The 24082-nt window shown below is 54.7% G+C and overlaps 1 protein-coding gene across 2 annotated transcripts in view; it reads left to right on the top strand.

Annotated features, from left to right (window-relative positions):
* Positions 1-24082, top strand: part of col12a1b (collagen, type XII, alpha 1b) — a 438574-nt gene that overhangs the window by 292251 nt on the left and 122241 nt on the right. For both annotated transcript variants that reach the window (XM_079255552.1, XM_079255551.1), the window contains 9 exons: positions 939-1091; positions 1575-1649; positions 4070-4206; positions 4278-4401; positions 4478-4621; positions 7645-7809; positions 7906-7944; positions 8025-8163; positions 10696-10838. In XM_079255552.1, the coding sequence (XP_079111678.1) occupies positions 939-1091; positions 1575-1649; positions 4070-4206; positions 4278-4401; positions 4478-4621; positions 7645-7809; positions 7906-7944; positions 8025-8163; positions 10696-10838 (1119 nt within the window). The remainder of the gene's footprint in view (positions 1-938; positions 1092-1574; positions 1650-4069; positions 4207-4277; positions 4402-4477; positions 4622-7644; positions 7810-7905; positions 7945-8024; positions 8164-10695; positions 10839-24082) is intronic.

Raw genomic sequence — 24082 nt, 5'->3', positions numbered from 1 at the left:
TGAGGCCACCGTACAGGAGCAGATTAATCCCGGCAGTATGACCTCAGCAGAGCTGCAGAGAGCTGGAACCTTCCTGCATCTGTGCAGTCCGCCTCGGGACCGGAGGCCGCAGCGGTCCTCACCTCTGACAGCAACATGTCGTGTGTTTGTGCTTCCTGAGCATTAAAGGCTAAATCTCATTTAATGTAAACATTTAGCAGCAGTTTGGAGACGATGATCCAACCAACGTGTTTATTGGTGGCTGGATCATTCTCCCCCTGACCTCATCTTTTCACACTTTGAGGGACTTTAAAACTCACACCAGAGCAAATTAATTCCATTTTACAGCTTTAAACCGACAACATGCAGCCGTTTGCTCGTGCACGTCCTTCATTTTCTTCATTTCAGCACATTAGTTGTTGGTTGGTTGGTTTTCCTGCCCTGTCGGCCAGTCAGGAGCAGCGTCTCAGAATGCCGTCTCTGATTGGATGTAAAGGATCAGCCAGGCTTTTGTTGCTTCTCCAGTAGTGTCTTGTTGTCTGGACAGTGTCAAATAAACTAAAACATGGCGAGCCAGCAGCTCTAAAAGACACAATGAGCATCTGAGGAAGTCATTCTGAGTGATTAGGAGGAATAATTCATGTGATTGCATCCCGTGGGGTGTATATAGGGTATAAATGTCCATTTCCAACACGTCTTCATCTGTGTTGGTGATAATTATAAACTCACCTGCTGTGTTTTTACAAGGCTGCAGAGCAAAGTCTGCGACTTCAGTTCCAGAACAGGAGTCTGATTCACCGCCAGTGTCGCAGCCAGGCAACAAACTTCTGATGGTTTCGCTCTAACAGCTCATGAAGGGAGAAGCGAGCAGACATGTCTTGAGGCGTGGAGCGCTCGGAGACGGAGAGAGGTCTGGTGGGAAGGCTCAGCTGTTCACATGTGGCTTTTCCTCCCTGCAGCTTCCAGTAGAGGCCAGCATGAGACCACCATCCCAGCCGGCTTGCCTCAGCACTGCTTCGAAGGACTCTCCCCCGATGCGCTCTACACCGCCAACGTCTTCGTTCAGACGCCCAATCTGGAAGGTCCTGGAGTCAGCGCCGATGAGAAAACCTGTGAGTCACATGAGCGTCTGCGGACGGAAAGATCCAAATCAGATTTCTCATCGGTCATCAGTTCAGCAGGTCCAGATACGAAGATGGAAGCAGTTCGTCCGATTATTTCTCCCTACAGTTACTCTTCCTACGATTAAACTTCCCTACAATTACTCATCCTATGGTTACTCTTCTTTATGATTATTCTTCCTACCTTTTGTCTTTCCTACAATTACTTTTCCCTACAGTTACTCTTCCCTACGGTTACTTTTCCTAGGGTTACTATATTCTCTCCTGAGATTACTTTACTCCTTCCTGGGATAACTACTCGATCTGGACGAGCTGAGCTGCTGTCTCCTTGTTTCCACTCCAGTTCCTGTCAGATGTTCTCAGACTGAGTGACATCATCCAACAGGAAGTGTCTCATACAATGACTTCATCACACAACATATTAGCATTCACCCTGTATTTACACGTGTTTGACACTGTTTCTGTTTCTCACAGTGGTGAAGCCTACCCCAGTTCCAACCATGCCCCCCACCCCGACACCTCCACCAACCATTCCTCCTGGATGGGCAGGTAAGTCTGGAGAAGTGGTTGTATTGGGCATGTGCAGTAGCTCGGTCGCTCCAGGAATTCATACCTATAAGTGTTAAGTCAGCTGATCTTCACCAGTTTTAAAGAGAGATTGAGTCGAACATTGTCATCAAGCAAAGTGCCCCACTGGTAACACGGACCAGATCACTGGTCATGTGACAAACATAGGTCAGAAAAGGAAGCAACAAAGAAGAATTTATTCATGTTGCTGATTGAAGAATGGAGACGAGCAGTTTAGACGCGTACCTCTGCTAGCTCGGTTAGCTCCTGTTAGCTCCTGTTAGCTCGGTTAGCTCCTGTTAGCTCCTGTTAGCTCGGTTAGCTCCTGTTAGCTCGGTTAGCTCCTGTTAGCTCCTGTTAGCTCGGTTAGCTCCTGTTAGCTCGGTTAGCTCCTGTTAGCTCCTGTTAGCTCCTGTTAGCTCGGTTAGCTCCTGTTAGCTCGGTTAGCTCCTGTTAGCTCCTGTTAGTTCGGTTAGCTCCTGTTAGCTCCTGTTAGCTCGGTTAGCTCCTGTTACCTCCTGTTAGCTCGGTTAGCTCCTGTTAGCTCGGTTAGCTCCTGTTAGCTCCTGTTAGCTCCTGTTAGCTCCTGTTAGCTCGGTTAGCTCCTGTTAGCTCGGTTAGCTCCTGTTAGCTCCTGTTAGCTCGGTTAGCTCCTGTTAGCTCGGTTAGCTCCTGTTAGTTCGGTTAGCTCCTGTTAGCTCCGGTTAGCTCCTGTTAGCTCCTGTTAGCTCGGTTAGCTCCTGTTAGCTCCTGTTAGCTCGGTTAGCTCCTGTTAGCTCGGTTAGCTCCTGTTAGCTCCTGTTAGCTCGGTTAGCTCGGTTAGCTCCTGTTAGCTCGGTTAGCTCCTGTTAGCTCGGTTAGCTCCTGTTAGCTCCTGTTAGCTCGGTTAGCTCTTGTTAGCTCCTGTTAGCTCGGTTAGCTCCTGTTAGCTCCTGTTAGCTCGGTTAGCTCCTGTTAGCTCCTGTTAGCTCGGTTAGCTCCTGTTAGCTCGGTTAGCTCCTGTTAGCTCCTGTTAGCTCCTGTTAGCTCGGTTAGCTCCTGTTAGCTCGTTTAGCTCCTGTTAGCTCGGTTAGCTCCTGTTAGCTCCTGTTAGCTCGGTTAGCTCCTGTTAGCTCCTGTTAGCTCGGTTAGCTCCTGTTAGCTCGGTTAGCTCCTGTTAGCTCCTGTTAGCTCCTGTTAGCTCGGTTAGCTCCTGTTAGCTCGTTTAGCTCCTGTTAGCTCGGTTAGCTCCTGTTAGCTCCTGTTAGCTCGTTTAGCTCCTGTTAGCTCGGTTAGCTCTTAGCTGCAGGTAGGTTGGAGTGTGATTGATGTCAATCATCCACCCCCACGCTCACAGACCCCCTCTCAGCTCCACGTCTTTGCCCATTTTTACATTTTCTGGGATCGACAACTCTTCTAAGATGGTGATGAGGGAAACTGCACACCCAGCTTCAGTTCAGCATTTTAGAAAATGATGAGTCCCGTTATCTGGTCTGGATGGATCAGGTCCTGGTGGTCTGGGTGGATCTGGTCTTGGTGGTCTGGGTGCATCAGGTCCTGGTGGTCTGGGTGGATCTGGTCCAGATCAGGTTTCTGACCGTGACTGATGTTGCCACATGTGTGTATGCTGCGGTGTGTTTACTCACGATGCCTTGTCTTGAAGTCTACCTCCTGTTTGTGTTCTGCCTGAAATGAACCAATCGATCAGAATTCTTTTGATGTTCACACCATCCCCCAAACGAAGCAACTTTCCCAGCAAACGGACCAGGATTCGGATCAGAAACAGTTTCCATTTTCTCAAACAGAGTAAAGTTTTCAGGAATCAGAAATTTGGCTTTTTTCAGTCCAGGTTTTAAGAGTGCAAGTTGTGTAGTTTTCAGTAAGGACCTGGTCTAATGTGGTCCAGGTTTCCAAAAAAAGCTTTCATCCATGACAGCATCTTGGCTTGTCAGCTTCGGCTCGTTTCCGGTGGAACGGGTTCAGGTGATCGGTTCTGTCCGTGTCCTGATCGGGTATAGCAGCGAGAGACCAGCTGTTGGCTTTTCCTGCTTCAGCTCAGCATGAGTCCCAGCTGATGTTAACCCCGCAACACGCCCGCTGGGCGCGTGAGCCGCCGCACGCCCGCTGGGCGCGTGAGCCGCCGCACGCCCGCTGGGCGCGTGAGCCGCAGCACGCCCGCTGGGCGCGTGAGCCGCAGCACGCCCGCTAACCAACAGCTGGGTGTTAGAAACCGTTCTGAGGAATCTGTCTAATGAACAAATGCCTTGTAGGGAGAAGACAGCGTCGTTAAAAAGCCTTCTGGTGTCCAAATGTTCCTGAAATCCGGTAGTGCAGCCCCATCACGCCATTCCGGTCTTCATGCCGTCCAGCTAGTAAACAGCAGCAGCGTGACGAGGTCTGACCCGCTTGTTGTCTCGCCTCAGTTTGTAAAGGTGCCAAAGCAGACGTGGTGTTCCTCATCGACGGCTCATGGAGCATCGGCGAGGAGAGCTTCACCAAAGTCCTGCACTTTGTCTCCAGCATGATCGGCGCCTTCGACATCGGTCCTTCTGGGATGCAGGTTAGACCTTTTCACCAGCTGACTGTTAATCTCTGGACCAGAGCTGGTTTAACGTGGTCCTGTCCCCCCAGGTGTCCATGGTGCAGTTCAGCGACGAAGCAAAGACCGAATTCAAGCTCAACACGTACCTGGACAAAGGCGTTACCATGGCAGCAGTGCACCACATTCGCTACAGAGGAGGAAATACCAAAACAGGTGTGACCTCACGCTGCCCGTTTCCACGGCAATGGATAGAGTGAGCTGCTTCCTCAACCTTTTCCCTCCTGAGCAGGAGTCGCCCTGAAACACACCTACGAGAAGGCCTTCTCCCTGGAAAATGGGATGAGGAGGAGCATTCCCAAGGTCGTCGTGGCGATCACTGACGGACGCTCTCAGGACGAGGTGAAGAAGAACGCTGCCAAGCTGCAACACGCAGGTACCGGTCCACCTCTCATCAGAACCTGACAACGGACCACGATGGACTCTCAGACTTGCTGCTCCTTTGTCGAGTCAGACATCTAAGGCTCTGACTGGTCCTGACTGGTCCTGACTGGTCCTGACTGGTCCTGACTGGTTCTGACTGGTCTTGACTGGTTCTGACTGGTCTTGACTGGTCCTGACTGGTCCTGACTGGTTCTGACTAGTCCTGACTGGTCCTGACTGGTTCTGACTGGTCCTGACTGGTTCTGACTGGTCTTGACTGGTCCTGACTGGTCCTGACTGGTTCTGACTAGTCCTGACTGGTCCTGACTGGTTCTGACTGGTCCTGACTGGTTCTGACTGGTTCTGACTGGTTCTGACTGGTTCTGACTGGTCCTGACTGGTCCTGACTGGTTCTGACTGGTCCTGACTGGTCCTGACTGGTCCTGACTGGTCCTGACTGGTTCTGACTGGTTCTGACTGGTCCTGACTGATTCTGACTGGTCCTGACTGGTTCTGACTGGTTCTGACTGGTCCTGACTGGTCCTGACTGGTCCTGACTGGTTCTGACTGGTTCTGACTGGTCCTGACTGATTCTGACTGGTCCTGACTGGTTCTGACTGGTTCTGACTGGTCCTGACTGGTCCTGACTGGTCTTGACTGGTCCTGACTGGTCCTGACTGGTTCTGACTGGTTCTGACTGGTCCTGACTGATTCTGACTGGTCCTGACTGGTTCTGACTGGTTCTGACTGGTCCTGACTGGTCCTGACTGGTCTTGACTGGTTCTGACTGGTTCTGACTGGTCCTGACTGGTTCTGACTGGTTCTGACTGGTCTTGACTGGTCCTGACTGGTTCTGACTGGTCCTGACTGGTCTTGACTGGTCCTGACTGGTCCTGACTGGTTCTGACTGGTTCTGACTGGTCCTGACTGGTTCTGACTGGTCTTGACTGGTTCTGACTGGTTCTGACTGGTCCTGACTGGTTCTGACTGGTTCTGACTGGTCCTGACTGGTTCTGACTGGTCCTGACTGGTTCTGACTGGTTCAGATTGGCTGTGATTGGGTCTGACTGGTTCTGATTGGGTCTGACTTGTCCTGACTGGTTCTGACTGGTCCTGACTGGTCCTGACTGGTTCTAACTGGTCCTGACTGGTTCTGACTGGTCCTGACTGGTCCTGACTGGTTCTGACTGGTTCAGATTGGCTGTGATTGGGTCTGACTGGTTCTGATTGGGTCTGACTCGTCCTGACTGGTTCTGACTGGTCCTGACTGGTCCTGACTGGTTCTGACTGGTCCTGACTGGTCCTGACTGGTTCTGACTGGTTCAGATTGGCTGTGATTGGGTCTGACTGGTTCTGATTGGGTCTGACTGGTCCTGACTGGTTCTGATTGGGTCTGACTGGTCCTGACTGGTTCTGACTGGTTCTGATTGGATCTGACTGGTCCTTACTGGTTCTGACTGGTTCTAACTGGTCCTGACTGGTTCTGACTGGTTCTGATTGGATCTGACTGGTCCTGACTGGTTCTGACTGGTTCTGACTGGTTCAGATTGGCTGTGATTGGGTCTGACTGGTTCTGATTGGGTCTGACTGGTCCTGACTGGTTCTAACTGGTCCTGACTGGTCCTGACTGGTTCTGACTGGTTCTGATTGGATCTGACTGGTCCTGACTGGTTCTGATTGGGTCTGACTGGTCCTGACTGGTTCTGACTGGTTCTGATTGGATCTGACTGGTCCTGACTGGTTCTGACTGGTTCTGACTGGTTCAGATTGGCTGTGATTGGGTCTGACTGGTTCTGATTGGGTCTGACTGGTCCTGACTGGTTCTAACTGGTCCTGACTGGTCCTGACTGGTTCTGACTGGTTAAGATTGGCTGTGATTGGGTCTGACTGGTTCTGATTGGGTCTGACTGGTCCTGACTGGTTCTGACTGGTTCTGACTGGTCCTGACTGGTCCTGACTGGTTCTAACTGGTCCTGACTGGTTCTGACTGGTTCAGATTGGCTGTGATTGGGTCTGACTGGTTCTGACTGGTTCTAACTGGTCCTGACTGGTTCTGACTGGTTCTGACTGGTTCAGATTGGCTGTGATTGTTTCTGACTGGTTCTGATTGGGTCTGACTGGTCCTGACTGGTTCTGATTGGGTCTGACTGGTCCTGACTGGTTCTGACTGGTTCTGATTGGGTCTGACTGGTCCTGACTGGTTCTGACTGGTTCTAACTGGTTCTGACTGGTTCTGACTGGTCCTGACTGATTCTGACTGGTTCTGACTGGTGCTGACTGGTCCTGACTGGTTCTGACTGGTTCTGACTGGTTCAGATTGGCTGTGATTGGGTCTGACTGGTTCTGATTGGGTCTGACTGGTCCTGACTGGTTCTGACTGGTTCTGATTGGGTCTGACTGGTCCTGACTGGTTCTGATTGGGTCTGACTGGTCCTGACTGGTTCTGATTGGGTCTGACTGGTCCTGACTGGTTCTGACTGGTTCTGATTGGGTCTGACTGGTCCTGACTGGTTCTGATTGGGTCTGACTGGTCCTGACTGGTTCTGACTGGTTCTGATTGGGTCTGACTGGTCCTGACTGGTTCTGACTGGTTCTAACTGGTCCTGACTGGTTCTGACTGGTTCTGACTGGTTCAGATTGGCTGTGATTGGGTCTGACTGGTTCTGATTGGGTCTGACTGGTCCTGACTGGTTCTGATTGGGTCTGACTGGTCCTGACTGGTTCTGACTGGTTCTGATTGGGTCTGACTGGTCCTGACTGGTTCTGACTGGTCCTGACTGGTTCTGACTGGTTCTGACTGGTTCAGATTGGCTGTGATTGGGTCTGACTCGTCCTGACTGGTTCTGACTGGTTCTGATTGGGTCTGACTGGTCCTGACTGGTTCTGACTGGTTCTGATTGGGTCTGACTGGTCCTGACTGGTTCTGACTGGTTCTAACTGGTCCTGACTGGTTCTGACTGGTTCTGACTGGTTCAGATTGGCTGTGATTGGGTCTGACTCGTCCTGACTGGTTCTGATTGGGTCTGTCGTCCCCAGGTTACAGCGTTTTTGCCATCGGCGTTGCCAGCGTGGACTTCGTGGAGCTGCAGGAGATCGGCAGCAAACCCAGCGACAGACACGTCTTCGTCGTGGACGACTTTGACGCATTCGACACCATCAAAGAAAACCTGATAACCTTTATCTGCGAAACTGCGACTTCCTGTTAGTCTGAATTTTGTCTTCTGTCTCAGCGAAGCAGACATGTGGATGTGAAGCAGGTTTCTCTCTGATAACCAGGCTCTTGTTTTCCATCCACAGCGTGTCCACTGATCTTCCTCAACGGCTTCACCTCTCCCGGTAAAACCCTTCATTCACACGGACATGTCCTGCTTTTGGTTGCCACGACGTCTCGTCTAAAGGTCGTTTGGTTGTTTCAGGTTTCAGGATGATGGAGGCCTTCAACCTGACGGAGAAGACCTACAGCTACATCCAAGGTGTCTCCATGGAGCCCGGCTCCTTCAACAGCTACACGGCATACAGACTTCACAAGAACGCCTACCTGAACCAGCCCATGGCGTGAGTCCGGCACGATCAAACCTGACTTTAATTTCATCTTTCTCACTCCTCTTTGCAACAGTCTTATTTTTCTCTCTTCCCATTGGCTACATGTCATTAAACACCAAAATTTTATTTCCTCAAGATACTGCAATTGGGGGGGTTGCTCAAGTGAGAGCTGGAGATCACGACCAGATGAAGCCAACAGGACCATGTCATCTGCAAAAAGCAGGGACCCAATCCTGAGGCCACCAAGTCGGATCCCCTCAACACCTCGGCTGCACCTAGAAATTCTGTCCATATAAGTTATGAACAGAATCGGTGATAAAGGGCAGCCTTGGCGGAGTCCAACCCCCACCGGAAACGGATCCGACTTACTGCCGGCAATGTGGACCAAGCTCTGACACCTGTCGTACAGGGACCAGACGGCTCGTACAAGGGGGTCCGGTACCCCATACTCCCGGAGTACCCCCCCACAGGAGCCCCCGGGGGACACGGTCGAATGCCTTCTCCAGGTCCACAAAGCACATGTAGACTGGTTGGGCAAACTCCCATGCCCCCTCCAGGACCCCAAAGAGGGTATAGAGCTGGTCCACTGTTCCGCGACCAGGACGAAAACCACACTGCTCCTCCTCAATCCGGGATTCGACTATCCGGCGGACCCTCCTCTCCAGGACCCCTGAATAGACCTTACCAGGGAGGCTGAGGAGTGTGATTCCCCTGTAATGGGAACACACCCTCCGGTCCCCCTTCTTAAAAAGGGGGACCACCACCCCAGTCTGCCAGTCCAGCGGTACTGCCCCCGATGTCCACGCGATGCTGCAGAGGCGTGTCAGCCAGGACAGCCCCACAGCATCCAGAGCCTTAAGGAACTCCGGGCGGATCTCATCCACCCCCGGGGCCTTGCTGCCAAGGAGCTTTTTAACCACCTCAGCGACTTCAGCCCCAGAGATAGGAGAGTCCACCCCTGAGTCCTCCAGCTCTGCTCCCTCATGAGAAGACGTGTTGGTAGGATTGAGGAGGTCTTCGAAGTATTCCTTCCACCGACCCACAACGTCCCGAGTTGAGGTTAGCAGCTCCCCATCTCCACTGTACACAGTATTGATGGAGCACTGCTTCCCCCTCCTGAGCCGCCGGATGGTGGACCAGAATCTCCTCAAAGCCGTCCGGAAGTCTTTCTCCATGGCCTCGCCGAACTCCTCCCATGCCCGAGTTTTTGCCTTGGCGACAGCTGAAGCCGCATGCCGCTTAGCCTGTCGGTATCCATCAGCTGCCTCCAGAGTCCCACAGGCCAAGAAGGCCCGATAGGACTCCTTCTTCAGCTTGACGGCATCCTTCACTGCTGGTGTCCACCAACGAGTCCTGGGATTACCGCCACGACAGGCGGTTCCGTTAGAGCATGGCAGGGTTAATATGACAGGTGGTGATGACTAAAACGTTTAAACATCATATGGCAGCTTGTCGTCGAAGTTCCAAACTTCATTGCAGTATAATTTTCCATAAATAGCTGAAATGTGGTGAAAAACCAGCTGGACAGAAAAACAGCGAATGCTCCACTAACTTCTTGTTCAGTCTGAAGATGTGAGTAAAGGTTTAAAAAGGCAGAAAATGTGGTTTTATTTGCAGTGAAACAAACTCAGCTTGTTAGATGTGATGGAGATGAAGTTTCCACTGGAGACTCCTCAAACTGTTAGAAGCAGTTCAAACATCTGCTTTGTTTGAACGTTCTGCTGCACCTCTGTGATGTTGTCCAGCGTCTTCCTGCAGCAGCCGGCCAATCTGAGCCCGTTGGCGCCGCAAACATGGCTCTGCTCTGCAGAGGAGTCCACCCAGCACATGGCGTACATGGCGCTGTCTCAGTCTGGGTCCTACTTCAAAGATTTTACTCCCATCAGGACTGAACTGAAACTGAGAAAATGAGCTCCAGGTTGAACAGATGTGTGAAGTTTCTTCCGGCTCCAGCCGTCGGCGGGTCAGGTTTCACCGTCTGGCGGTTCTGCTCAGTAACTCTGGGCCTCCTGAGCAGCTGCAGGCTTTTTACAAACCCAGTCGGTGGATTTGTGGGGTCAAGTCGAGCTGGAGGTCGCCACAGCAACCTCTCAACTCTTCCTGAAGCTGTTTCATTCAGCATCAAGCAACGGAGCGCAAAGCCGGCCTCTGACGGGTCGGACAGCAGCGGCGTCTCCGTACAGGGAAGCTGCTTTAGCTCGGAGTCTTACCTGATGTGAAGCGGAACGCCACTGGGATCACCTCCGACAGGAAGGCATGGCGCCCAGGAGGCGGTACACCCTCCAGAACCACCACGATGCAGAAACCACTCAAGTTCTGGTAAAATGGCATCAAAGAAAGACTCAAACCATCACAGTCTTGCTTCTAATCTTCTTTTTTTATTCCTACGTTTTGGTCATCAGTTGTGGGAGCTAAAATCCAGTGGGACAATGTTCCCAAACCCGGACGCATCGTCCACCTTTAGACTCTGTCATGTCTGGAAATTGGAGCGTCTCAGAGTCCGGTCCAGGTCTAACCCGTCGTCTCCTTTCATTCCCCTCACAGCGAGATCCACCCCGATGGCCTTCCTCATGCCTACACCATCATCCTGATGTTTCGGCTGCTTCCCGACTCGCCCACGGACGCCTTCGATATTTGGCAGGTGTCCACCAAGGACCACAAGCCAGAGACCGGTGTCACCATCGACCGTAAGTTTCTCCTCTTTCCTTCTGAGAAGGAAGCAGTCGCCATGGAAACACGATGAGGGAAGCAGTCGCCATGGAAACACGATGAGGGACGTACCGAGCCAATGCTCTGGTGGAGCAGTGCACCTGGTTACCTCAGCAATACCGACCCCTTTACCGGAGATATCCAGATGATTAAGGTGGACTCAGCAGGTCCAGGGTCAGGTTTCAGGACCAGGGTCTGGTTTCAGGACCAGGGTCTGGTTTCAGGACCAGGGTCAGGTTTCAGGACCAGGGTCTGGTTTCAGGACCAGGGTCAGGTTTCAGGACCTGAGTCTGGTTTCAGGACCAGGGTCTGGTTTCAGGACCTGGGTCTGGTTTCAGGACCTGGGTCAGGTTTCAGGACCAGGGTCTGGTTTCAGGACCTGGGTCTGGTTTCAGGACCTGGGTCAGGTTTCAGGACCTGGGTCTGGTTTCAGGACCAGGGTCTGGTTTCAGGACCAGGGTCAGGTTTCAGGACCTGGGTCTGGTTTCAGGACCAGGGTCAGGTTTCAGGACCTGGGTCTGGTTTCAGGACCTGGGTCTGGTTTCAGGACCAGGGTCAGGTTTCAGGACCAGGGTCTGGTTTCAGGACCAGGGTCTGGTTTCAGGACCATGGTCTGGTTTCAGGACCAGGGTCAGGTTTCAGGACCAGGGTCTGGTTTCAGGACCAGGGTCAGGTTTCAGGACCTGGGTCTGGTTTCAGGACCAGGGTCTGGTTTCAGGACCAGGGTCAGGTTTCAGGACCTGGGTCTGGTTTCAGGACCAGGGTCAGGTTTCAGGACCTGGGTCTGGTTTCAGGACCAGGGTCTGGTTTCAGGACCAGGGTCAGGTTTCAGGACCTGGGTCTGGTTTCAGGACCAGGGTCAGGTTTCAGGACCTGGGTCTGGTTTCAGGACCTGGGTCTGGTTTCAGGACCTGGGTCTGGTTTCAGGACCAGGGTCTGGTTTCAGGACCAGGGTTTCAGGACCAGGGTCTGGCTTCAGGACCTGGGTCTGGTTTCAGGACCAGGGTCAGGTTTCAGGACCTGGGTCTGGTTTCAGGACCAGGGTCTGGTTTCAGGACCTGGGTCAGGTTTCAGGACCTGGGTCTGGTTTCAGGACCTGGGTCTGGTTTCAGGACCAGGGTCTGGTTTCAGGACCTGGGTCAGGTTTCAGGACCTGGGTCAGGTTTCAGGACCTGGGTCTGGTTTCAGGACCAGGGTCAGGTTTCAGGACCTGGGTCAGGTTTCAGGACCTGGGTCTGGTTTCAGGACCTGGGTCTGGTTTCAGGACCTGGGTCTGGTTTCAGGACCAGGGTTTCAGGACCAGGGTCAGGTTTCAGGACTAGGGTCAGGTTTCAGGACCTGGGTCTGGTTTCAGGACCAGGGTCTGGTTTCAGGACCAGGGTTTCAGGACCAGGGTCAGGTTTCAGGACTAGGGTCAGGTTTCAGGACCTGGGTCTGGTTTCAGGACCTGGGTCAGGTTTCAGGACCAGGGTTTCAGGACCAGGGTCAGGTTTCAGGACTAGGGTCAGGTTTCAGGACCTGGGTCTGGTTTCAGGACCAGGGTCAGGTTTCAGGACCTGGGTCTGGTTTCAGGACCTGGGTCTGGTTTCAGGACCAGGGTCAGGTTTCAGGACCTGGGTCAGGTTTCAGGACCTGGGTCTGGTTTCAGGACTAGGGTCTGGTTTCAGGACCTGGGTCTGGTTTCAGGACCAGGGTCTGGTTTCAGGACTAGGGTCAGGTTTCAGGACCAGGGTCTGGTTTCAGGACCAGGGTCAGGTTTCAGGACCTGGGTCTGGTTTCAGGACTAGGGTCAGGTTTCAGGACCAGGGTCAGGTTTCAGGACCTGGGTCTGGTTTCAGGACTAGGGTCAGGTTTCAGGACCTGGGTCTGGTTTCAGGACCTGGGTCTGGTTTCAGGACCAGGGTCAGGTTTCAGGACCTGGGTCAGGTTTCAGGACCTGGGTCTGGTTTCAGGACTAGGGTCTGGTTTCAGGACCTGGGTCTGGTTTCAGGACCAGGGTCTGGTTTCAGGACTAGGGTCTGGTTTCAGGACTAGGGTCAGGTTTCAGGACCTGGGTCTGGTTTCAGGACCAGGGTCAGGTTTCAGGACCTGGGTCTGGTTTCAGGACCTGGGTCAGGTTTCAGGACCTGGGTCTGGTTTCAGGACCTGGGTCTGGTTTCAGGACCAGGGTCAGGTTTCAGGACCTGGGTCAGGTTTCAGGACCTGGGTCTGGTTTCAGGACCTGGGTCTGGTTTCAGGACCAGGGTCTGGTTTCAGGACCTGGGTCTGGTTTCAGGACCAGGGTCAGGTTTCAGGACCTGGGTCTGGTTTCAGGACCAGGGTCTGGTTTCAGGACCTGGGTCTGGTTTCAGGACCTGGGTCAGGTTTCAGGACCAGGGTCTGGTTTCAGGACCTGGGTCTGGTTTCAGGACCTGGGTCAGGTTTCAGGACCTGGGTCTGGTTTCAGGACCAGGGTCTGGTTTCAGGACCAGGGTCAGGTTTCAGGACCTGGGTCTGGTTTCAGGACCAGGGTCAGGTTTCAGGACCTGGGTCTGGTTTCAGGACCTGGGTCTGGTTTCAGGACCAGGGTCAGGTTTCAGGACCAGGGTCTGGTTTCAGGACCAGGGTCTGGTTTCAGGACCATGGTCTGGTTTCAGGACCAGGGTCAGGTTTCAGGACCAGGGTCTGGTTTCAGGACCAGGGTCAGGTTTCAGGACCTGGGTCTGGTTTCAGGACCAGGGTCTGGTTTCAGGACCAGGGTCAGGTTTCAGGACCTGGGTCTGGTTTCAGGACCAGGGTCAGGTTTCAGGACCTGGGTCTGGTTTCAGGACCAGGGTCTGGTTTCAGGACCAGGGTCAGGTTTCAGGACCTGGGTCTGGTTTCAGGACCAGGGTCAGGTTTCAGGACCTGGGTCTGGTTTCAGGACCTGGGTCTGGTTTCAGGACCTGGGTCTGGTTTCAGGACCAGGGTCTGGTTTCAGGACCAGGGTTTCAGGACCAGGGTCTGGTTTCAGGACCTGGGTCTGGTTTCAGGACCAGGGTCAGGTTTCAGGACCTGGGTCTGGTTTCAGGACCAGGGTCTGGTTTCAGGACCTGGGTCAGGTTTCAGGACCTGGGTCTGGTTTCAGGACCTGGGTCTGGTTTCAGGACCAGGGTCTGGTTTCAGGACCTGGGTCAGGTTTCAGGACCTGGGTCAGGTTTCAGGACCTGGGTCTGGTTTCAGGACCAGGGTCAGGTTTCAGGACCTGGGTCAGGTTTCAGGACCTGGGTCTGGTTTCAGGACCTGGGTCTGGTTTCAGGACCTGGGTCTGGTTTCAGGACCAGGGTTTCAGGACCAGGGTCAGGTTTCAGGACTAGGGTCAGGTTTCAGGACCTGGGTCTGGTTTCAGGACCTGGGTCTGGTTTCAGGACCAGGGTTTCAGGACCAGGGTCAGGTTTCAGGACTAGGGTCAGGTTTCAGGACCTGGGTCTGGTTTCAGGACCTGGGTCAGGTTTCAGGACCAGGGTTTCAGGACCAGGGTCAGGTTTCAGGACTAGGGTCAGGTTTCAGGACCTGGGTCTGGTTTCAGGACCAGGGTCAGGTTTCAGGACCTGGGTCTGGTTTCAGGACCTGGGTCTGGTTTCAGGACCAGGGTCAGGTTTCAGGACCTGGGTCAGGTTTCAGGACCTGGGTCTGGTTTCAGGACTAGGGTCTGGTTTCAGGACCTGGGTCTGGTTTCAGGACCAGGGTCTGGTTTCAGGACTAGGGTCAGGTTTCAGGACCTGGGTCAGGTTTCAGGACCTGGGTCTGGTTTCAGGACCTGGGTCTGGTTTCAGGACCTGGGTCTGGTTTCAGGACCAGGGTCTGGTTTCAGGACTAGGGTCAGGTTTCAGGACCAGGGTCTGGTTTCAGGACCAGGGTCAGGTTTCAGGACCTGGGTCTGGTTTCAGGACTAGGGTCAGGTTTCAGGACCAGGGTCAGGTTTCAGGACCTGGGTCTGGTTTCAGGACTAGGGTCAGGTTTCAGGACCTGGGTCTGGTTTCAGGACCAGGGTCTGGTTTCAGGACCAGGGTCAGGTTTCAGGACCTGGGTCAGGTTTCAGGACCTGGGTCTGGTTTCAGGACCAGGGTCAGGTTTCAGGACCTGGGTCTGGTTTCAGGACCTGGGTCTGGTTTCAGGACCTGGGTCTGGTTTCAGGACCAGGGTCTGGTTTCAGGACTAGGGTCTGGTTTCAGGACTAGGGTCAGGTTTCAGGACCTGGGTCTGGTTTCAGGACCAGGGTCAGGTTTCAGGACCTGGGTCTGGTTTCAGGACCTGGGTCTGGTTTCAGGACCTGGGTCAGGTTTCAGGACCTGGGTCTGGTTTCAGGACCAGGGTCTGGTTTCAGGACTAGGGTCTGGTTTCAGGACCTGGGTCTGGTTTCAGGACCAGGGTCAGGTTTCAGGACCTGGGTCTGGTTTCAGGACCAGGGTCAGGTTTCAGGACCAGGGTCAGGTTTCAGGACCTGGGTCAGGTTTCAGGACCTGGGTCTGGTTTCAGGACCTGGGTCTGGTTTCAGGACTAGGGTCTGGTTTCAGGACCTGGGTCTGGTTTCAGGACCTGGGTCAGGTTTCAGGACCTGGGTCAGGTTTCAGGACCTGGGTCTGGTTTCAGGACCTGGGTCTGGTTTCAGGACCTGGGTCAGGTTTCAGGACCTGGGTCTGGTTTCAGGACTAGGGTCAGGTTTCAGGACCAGGGTCAGGTTTCAGGACCTGGGTCAGGTTTCAGGACCTGGGTCTGGTTTCAGGACCTGGGTCTGGTTTCAGGACCTGGGTCAGGTTTCAGGACCTGGGTCTGGTTTCAGGACTAGGGTCAGGTTTCAGGACCAGGGTCAGGTTTCAGGACCTGGGTCTGGTTTCAGGACTAGGGTCAGGTTTCAGGACCAGGGTCAGGTTTCAGGACCAGGGTCTGGTTTCAGGACCTGGGTCTGGTTTCAGGACCTGGGTCTGGTTTCAGGACCAGGGTCAGGTTTCAGGACCTGGGTCAGGTTTCAGGACCTGGGTCTGGTTTCAGGACCTGGGTCTGGTTTCAGGACTAGGGTCTGGTTTCAGGACCTGGGTCTGGTTTCAGGACCTGGGTCTGGTTTCAGGACCTGGGTCTGGTTTCAGGACTAGGGTCTGGTTTCAGGACCTGGGTCTGGTTTCAGGACCTGGGTCAGGTTTCAGGACCTGGGTCAGGTTTCAGGACCTGGGTCTGGTTTCAGGACCTGGGTCTGGTTTCAGGACCTGGGTCTGGTTTCAGGACCAGGGTCTGGTTTCAGGACCTGGGTCTGGTTTCAGGACCAGGGTCAGGTTTCAGGACCTGGGTCAGGTTTCAGGACCTGGGTCTGGTTTCAGGACCAGGGTCAGGTTTCAGGACCTGGGTCTGGTTTCAGGACCAGGGTCTGGTTTCAGGACCAGGGTCAGGTTTCAGGACCTGGGTCTGGTTTCAGGACCAGGGTCAGGTTTCAGGACCTGGGTCTGGTTTCAGGACCTGGGTCTGGTTTCAGGACCAGGGTCAGGTTTCAGGACCAGGGTCTGGTTTCAGGACCAGGGTCTGGTTTCAGGACCATGGTCTGGTTTCAGGACCAGGGTCAGGTTTCAGGACCAGGGTCTGGTTTCAGGACCAGGGTCAGGTTTCAGGACCTGGGTCTGGTTTCAGGACCAGGGTCTGGTTTCAGGACCAGGGTCAGGTTTCAGGACCTGGGTCTGGTTTCAGGACCAGGGTCAGGTTTCAGGACCAGGGTTTCAGGACCAGGGTCTGGTTTCAGGACCTGGGTCTGGTTTCAGGACCAGGGTCAGGTTTCAGGACCAGGGTTTCAGGACCAGGGTCTGGTTTCAGGACCTGGGTCTGGTTTCAGGACCAGGGTCAGGTTTCAGGACCTGGGTCTGGTTTCAGGACCAGGGTCTGGTTTCAGGACCTGGGTCAGGTTTCAGGACCTGGGTCTGGTTTCAGGACCTGGGTCTGGTTTCAGGACCAGGGTCTGGTTTCAGGACCTGGGTCTGGTTTCAGGACCTGGGTCAGGTTTCAGGACCTGGGTCTGGTTTCAGGACCAGGGTCAGGTTTCAGGACCTGGGTCAGGTTTCAGGACCTGGGTCTGGTTTCAGGACCTGGGTCTGGTTTCAGGACCTGGGTCAGGTTTCAGGACCAGGGTTTCAGGACCAGGGTCAGGTTTCAGGACTAGGGTCAGGTTTCAGGACCTGGGTCTGGTTTCAGGACCTGGGTCTGGTTTCAGGACCAGGGTTTCAGGACCAGGGTCTGGTTTCAGGACTAGGGTCTGGTTTCAGGACCTGGGTCTGGTTTCAGGACCAGGGTCAGGTTTCAGGACCTGGGTCTGGTTTCAGGACCTGGGTCTGGTTTCAGGACCTGGGTCAGGTTTCAGGACCTGGGTCTGGTTTCAGGACCAGGGTCTGGTTTCAGGACTAGGGTCTGGTTTCAGGACTAGGGTCAGGTTTCAGGACCTGGGTCTGGTTTCAGGACCAGGGTCAGGTTTCAGGACCTGGGTCTGGTTTCAGGACCTGGGTCTGGTTTCAGGACCTGGGTCAGGTTTCAGGACCTGGGTCTGGTTTCAGGACCAGGGTCTGGTTTCAGGACTAGGGTCTGGTTTCAGGACCTGGGTCTGGTTTCAGGACCAGGGTCAGGTTTCAGGACCTGGGTCTGGTTTCAGGACCAGGGTCAGGTTTCAGGACCAGGGTCAGGTTTCAGGACCTGGGTCAGGTTTCAGGACCTGGGTCTGGTTTCAGGACCTGGGTCTGGTTTCAGGACTAGGGTCTGGTTTCAGGACCTGGGTCTGGTTTCAGGACCTGGGTCAGGTTTCAGGACCTGGGTCAGGTTTCAGGACCTGGGTCTGGTTTCAGGACCTGGGTCTGGTTTCAGGACCTGGGTCAGGTTTCAGGACCTGGGTCTGGTTTCAGGACTAGGGTCAGGTTTCAGGACCAGGGTCAGGTTTCAGGACCAGGGTCAGGTTTCAGGACCTGGGTCTGGTTTCAGGACCAGGGTCAGGTTTCAGGACCTGGGTCAGGTTTCAGGACCAGGGTCAGGTTTCAGGACCTGGGTCTGGTTTCAGGACTAGGGTCTGGTTTCAGGACCAGGGTCTGGTTTCAGGACCAGGGTCAGGTTTCAGGACCTGGGTCTGGTTTCAGGACTAGGGTCTGGTTTCAGGACCAGGGTCTGGTTTCAGGACCAGGGTCATGTTTCAGGACCAGGGTCTGGTTTCAGGACTAGGGTCAGGTTTCAGGACCTGGGTCAGGTTTCAGGACCTGGGTCTGGTTTCAGGACTAGGGTCTGGTTTCAGGACCTGGGTCTGGTTTCAGGACCAGGGTCTGGTTTCAGGACCTGGGTCTGGTTTCAGGACCTGGGTCAGGTTTCAGGACCTGGGTCAGGTTTCAGGACCTGGGTCTGGTTTCAGGACCTGGGTCTGGTTTCAGGACCTGGGTCAGGTTTCAGGACCAGGGTCAGGTTTCAGGACCTGGGTCAGGTTTCAGGACTAGGGTCTGGTTTCAGGACCTGGGTCTGGTTTCAGGACCAGGGTTTCAGGACCTGGGTCTGGTTTCAGGACCAGGGTTTCAGGACCTGGGTCTGGTTTCAGGACCAGGGTCAGGTTTCAGGACCAGGGTCAGGTTTCAGGACTAGGGTCTGGTTTCAGGACCTGGGTCTGGTTTCAGGACCAGGGTTTCAGGACCTGGGTCAGGTTTCAGGACTAGGGTCAGGTTTCAGGACCTGGGTCTGGTTTCAGGACCAGGGTTTCAGGACCTGGGTCAGGTTTCAGGACTAGGGTCAGGTTTCAGGACCTGGGTCTGGTTTCAGGACCTGGGTCTGGTTTCAGGACCAGGGTTTCAGGACCTGGGTCAGGTTTCAGGACTAGGGTCAGGTTTCAGGACTAGGGTCAGGTTTCAGGACCTGGGTCTGGTTTCAGGACCAGGGTTTCAGGACCTGGGTCAGGTTTCAGGACTAGGGTCAGGTTTCAGGACTAGGGTCAGGTTTCAGGACCAGGGTCAGGTTTCAGGACTTGGGTCAGGTTTCAGGACCTGGGTCTGGTTTCAGGACTAGGGTCTGGTTTCAGGACCTGGGTCAGGTTTCAGGACCTGGGTCAGGTTTCAGGACTAGGGTCAGGTTTCAGGACCAGGGTCAGGTTTCAGGACTAGGGTCTGGTTTCAGGACCTGGGTCTGGTTTCAGGACCAGGGTTTCAGGACCTGGGTCAGGTTTCAGGACTAGGGTCAGGTTTCAGGACCTGGGTCTGGTTTCAGGACCTGGGTCTGGTTTCAGGACCTGGGTCTGGTTTCAGGACCAGGGTCTGGTTTCAGGACCTGGGTCTGGTTTCAGGACCAGGGTCAGGTTTCAGGACCAGGGTCAGGTTTCAGGACCTGGGTCAGGTTTCAGGACTAGGGTCTGGTTTCAGGACCTGGGTCTGGTTTCAGGACCAGGGTCTGGTTTCAGGACCTGGGTCTGGTTTCAGGACTAGGGTCAGGTTTCAGGACCAGGGTCAGGTTTCAGGACCAGGGTCAGGTTTCAGGACCTGGGTCAGGTTTCAGGATTAGGGTCTTGTTTTAGGACCTGGGTCTGGTTTCAGGACCAGGGTCTGGATTCAGAACCAGGGTCTGGTTTCAGGACCTGGGTCTGGTTTCAGGACCAGGGTCTGGATTCAGAACCAGGGTCAGGTTTCAGGACCTGGGTCAGGTTTCAGGACCTGGGTCTGGTTTCAGGACCAGGGTCTGGTTTCAGAACCAGGGTCTGGTTTCAGGACTAGGGTCAGGTTTCAGGACCTGGGTCATGTTTCAGGACTAGGGTCTGGTTTCAGGACCTGGGTCTGGTTTCAGGACTAGGGTCTGGTTTCAGGACCTGCGTCTGGTTTCAGGACCAGGGTCTGGTTTCAGGACCAGGGTCTGGTTTCAGGACCTGGGTCTGGTTTCAGGACCTGGGTCTGGTTTCAGGACTAGGGTCTGGTTTCAGGACCTGGGTCTGGTTTCAGGACCAGGGTCTGGTTTCAGGACCTGGGTCTGGTTTCAGGACCTGGGTCAGGTTTCAGGACCTGGGTCAGGTTTCAGGACCAGGGTCAGGTTTCAGGACTAGGGTCAGGTTTCAGGACCTAGGTCAGGTTTCAGGACCTGGGTCTGGTTTCAGGACCAGGGTCAGGTTTCAGGACCTGGGTCAGGTTTCAGGACTAGGGTCTGGTTTCAGGACCTGGGTCAGGTTTCAGGACCAGGGTCAGATTTCAGGACCTGGGTCTGGTTTCAGGACCAGGGTCTGGTTTCAGGACCAGGGTCAGGTTTCAGGACCAGGGTCTGGTTTCAGGACCTGGGTCTGGTTTCAGGACCTGGGTCAGGTTTCAGGACCTGGGTCAGGTTTCAGGACCTGGGTCTGGTTTCAGGACCAGGGTCAGGTTTCAGGACCTGGGTCTGGTTTCAGGACTAGGGTCTGGTTTCAGGACCAGGGTCTGGTTTCAGGACTAGGGTCAGGTTTCAGGACCAGGGTCAGGTTTCAGGACCAGGGTCAGGTTTCAGGACCTGGGTCTGGTTTCAGGACCTGGGTCTGGTTTCAGGACCAGGGTCAGGTTTCAGGACCTGGGTCTGGTTTCAGGACCTGGGTCTGGTTTCAGGACCAGGGTCAGGTTTCAGGACCAGGGTCAGGTTTCAGGACCTGGGTCTGGTTTCAGGACCTGGGTCTGGTTTCAGGACCAGGGTCAGGTTTCAGGACCAGGGTCAGGTTTCAGGACCTGGGTCAGGTTTCAGGACCTGGGGTCAGGTTTCAGGACCAGGGTCAGGTTTCAGGACCTGGGTCAGGTTTCAGGACCTGGGTCTGGTTTCAGGACTAGGGTCTGGTTTCCGGACCTGGGTCAGGTTTCAGGACCAGGGTCAGGTTTCAGGACCAGGGTTTCAGGACCAGGGTCTGGTTTCAGGACCTGGGTCTGGTTTCAGGACCAGGGTCAGGTTTCAGGACCTGTGTCTGGTTTCAGGACCAGGGTCAGGTTTCAGGACTAGGGTCTGGTTTCAGGACCAGGGTCAGGTTTCAGGACCAGGGTCTGGTTTCAGGACTAGGGTCAGGTTTCAGGACCTGGGTCTGGTTTCAGGACCTGGGTCTGGTTTCAGGACCTGGGTCTGGTTTAAGGACCAGGGTCTGGTTTCAGGACCTGGGTCTGGTTTCAGGACCTGGGTCAGGTTTCAGGACTAGGGTCAGGTTTCAGGACCTGGGTCTGGTTTCAGGACCAGGGTCTGGTTTCAGGACTAGGGTCAGGTTTCAGGACCAGGGTCAGGTTTCAGGACCAGGGTCAGGTTTCAGGACCTGGGTCTGGTTTCAGGACCAGGGTCAGGTTTCAGGACCAGGGTCAGGTTTCAGGACCAGGGTCAGGTTTCAGGACCTGGGTCAGGTTTCAGGACCTGGGGTCAGGTTTCAGGACCAGGGTCAGGTTTCAGGACCTGGGTCAGGTTTCAGGACCTGGGTCTGGTTTCAGGACTAGGGTCTGGTTTCAGGACCTGGGTCAGGTTTCAGGACCAGGGTCAGGTTTCAGGACCAGGGTTTCAGGACCAGGGTCTGGTTTCAGGACCTGGGTCTGGTTTCAGGACCAGGGTCAGGTTTCAGGACCTGGGTCAGGTTTCAGGACCTGGGTCTGGTTTCAGGACTAGGGTCTGGTTTCAGGACCTGGGTCTGGTTTCAGGACCAGGGTCTGGTTTCAGGACTAGGGTCAGGTTTCAGGACCAGGGTCTGGTTTCAGGACCAGGGTCAGGTTTCAGGACCTGGGTCTGGTTTCAGGACTAGGGTCAGGTTTCAGGACCAGGGTCAGGTTTCAGGACCTGGGTCTGGTTTCAGGACTAGGGTCAGGTTTCAGGACCTGGGTCTGGTTTCAGGACCTGGGTCTGGTTTCAGGACCTGGGTCTGGTTTCAGGACCAGGGTCAGGTTTCAGGACCTGGGTCTGGTTTCAGGACCTGGGTCTGGTTTCAGGACCTGGGTCTGGTTTCAGGACCTGGGTCTGGTTTCAGGACTAGGGTCAGGTTTCAGGACCTGGGTCTGGTTTCAGGACCAGGGTCTGGTTTCAGGACCTGGGTCTGGTTTCAGGACCAGGGTCAGGTTTCAGGACCAGGGTCAGGTTTCAGGACCTGGGTCAGGTTTCAGGACCTGGGTCTGGTTTCAGGACCTGGGTCTGGTTTCAGGACTAGGGTCAGGTTTCAGGACCAGGGTCAGGTTTCAGGACCTGGGTCTGGTTTCAGGACTAGGGTCAGGTTTCAGGACCTGGGTCAGGTTTCAGGACCAGGGTCTGGTTTCAGGACCTGGGTCTGGTTTCAGGACCAGGGTCAGGTTTCAGGACCTGGGTCTGGTTTCAGGACCTGGGTCTGGTTTCAGGACCAGGGTCTGGTTTCAGGACCTGGGTCTGGTTTCAGGACCAGGGTCAGGTTTCAGGACCAGGGTCAGGTTTCAGGACCTGGGTCTGGTTTCAGGACTAGGGTCTGGTTTCAGGACTAGGGTCTGGTTTCAGGACCTGGGTCTGGTTTCAGGACCAGGGTCTGGTTTCAGGACTAGGGTCAGGTTTCAGGACCTGTGTCTGGTTTCAGGACCAGGGTCAGGTTTCAGGACCTGGGTGTGGTTTCAGGACCAGGGTCAGGTTTCAGGACCTGGGTCTGGTTTCAGGACTAGGGTCAGGTTTCAGGACCTGGGTCTGGTTTCAGGACCTGGGTCTGGTTTCAGGACCTGGGTCAGGTTTCAGGACCTGGGTCTGGTTTCAGGACCAGGGTCAGGTTTCAGGACCTGGGTCTGGTTTCAGGACTAGGGTCAGGTTTCAGGACCTGGGTCTGGTTTCAGGACCTGGGTCTGGTTTCAGGACCTGGGTCAGGTTTCAGGACCTGGGTCTGGTTTCAGGACCAGGGTCTGGTTTCAGGACTAGTGTCTGGTTTCAGGACCTGGGTCTGGTTTCAGGACCAGGGTCAGGTTTCAGGACCTGGGTCTGGTTTCAGGACCAGGGTCTGGTTTCAGGACCTGGGTCTGGTTTCAGGACCTGGGTCAGGTTTCAGGACCTGGGTCTGGTTTCAGGACCTGGGTCTGGTTTCAGGACCTGGGTCAGGTTTCAGGACCTGGGTCTGGTTTCAGGAATAGGGTCAGGTTTCAGGACCAGGGTCAGGTTTCAGGACCAGGGTCAGGTTTCAGGACCAGGGTCAGGTTTCAGGACCTGGGTCAGGTTTCAGGACCTGGGGTCAGGTTTCAGGACCAGGGTCAGGTTTCAGGACCTGGGTCAGGTTTCAGGACCTGGGTCTGGTTTCAGGACCTGGGTCTGGTTTCAGGACCAGGGTCTGGTTTCAGGACCTGGGTCTGGTTTCAGGACCTGGGTCAGGTTTCAGGACCTGGGTCTGGTTTCAGGACCAGGGTCAGGTTTCAGGACCTGGGTCTGGTTTCAGGACCTGGGTCTGGTTTCAGGACCAGGGTCTGGTTTCAGGACCTGGGTCTGGTTTCAGGACCTGGGTCAGGTTTCAGGACCTGGGTCTGGTTTCAGGACCAGGGTCTGGTTTCAGGACCTGGGTCTGGTTTCAGGACCTGGGTCAGGTTTCAGGACCTGGGTCTGGTTTCAGGACTAGGGTCTGGTTTCAGGACCTGGGTCTGGTTTCAGGACCAGGGTCAGGTTTCAGGACCTGGGTCTGGTTTCAGGACCAGGGTCAGGTTTCAGGACCTGGGTCAGGTTTCAGGACCTGGGTCTGGTTTCAGGACCTGGGTCTGGTTTCAGGACCTGGGTCAGGTTTCAGGACCAGGGTCAGGTTTCAGGACCTGGGTCAGGTTTCAGGACTAGGGTCTGGTTTCAGGACCTGGGTCTGGTTTCAGGACCAGGGTTTCAGGACCTGGGTCTGGTTTCAGGACCAGGGTCAGGTTTCAGGACCTGGGTCTGGTTTCAGGACCAGGGTCAGGTTTCAGGACCAGGGTCAGGTTTCAGGACTAGGGTCTGGTTTCAGGACCTGGGTCTGGTTTCAGGACCAGGGTTTCAGGACCTGGGTCAGGTTTCAGGACTAGGGTCAGGTTTCAGGACCTGGGTCTGGTTTCAGGACCTGGGTCTGGTTTCAGGACCAGGGTTTCAGGACCTGGGTCAGGTTTCAGGACTAGGGTCAGGTTTCAGGACTAGGGTCAGGTTTCAGGACCTGGGTCTGGTTTCAGGACCAGGGTTTCAGGACCTGGGTCAGGTTTCAGGACTAGGGTCAGGTTTCAGGACTAGGGTCAGGTTTCAGGACCAGGGTCAGGTTTCAGGACCTGGGTCAGGTTTCAGGACCTGGGTC

This window comes from Telmatherina bonti (genome assembly GCF_933228915.1).
Source record: "Telmatherina bonti genome assembly, chromosome: 16".
Lineage (NCBI taxonomy): Eukaryota > Metazoa > Chordata > Actinopteri > Atheriniformes > Telmatherinidae > Telmatherina > Telmatherina bonti.
This window is presented reverse-complemented; position numbering and strand designations above follow the sequence as displayed.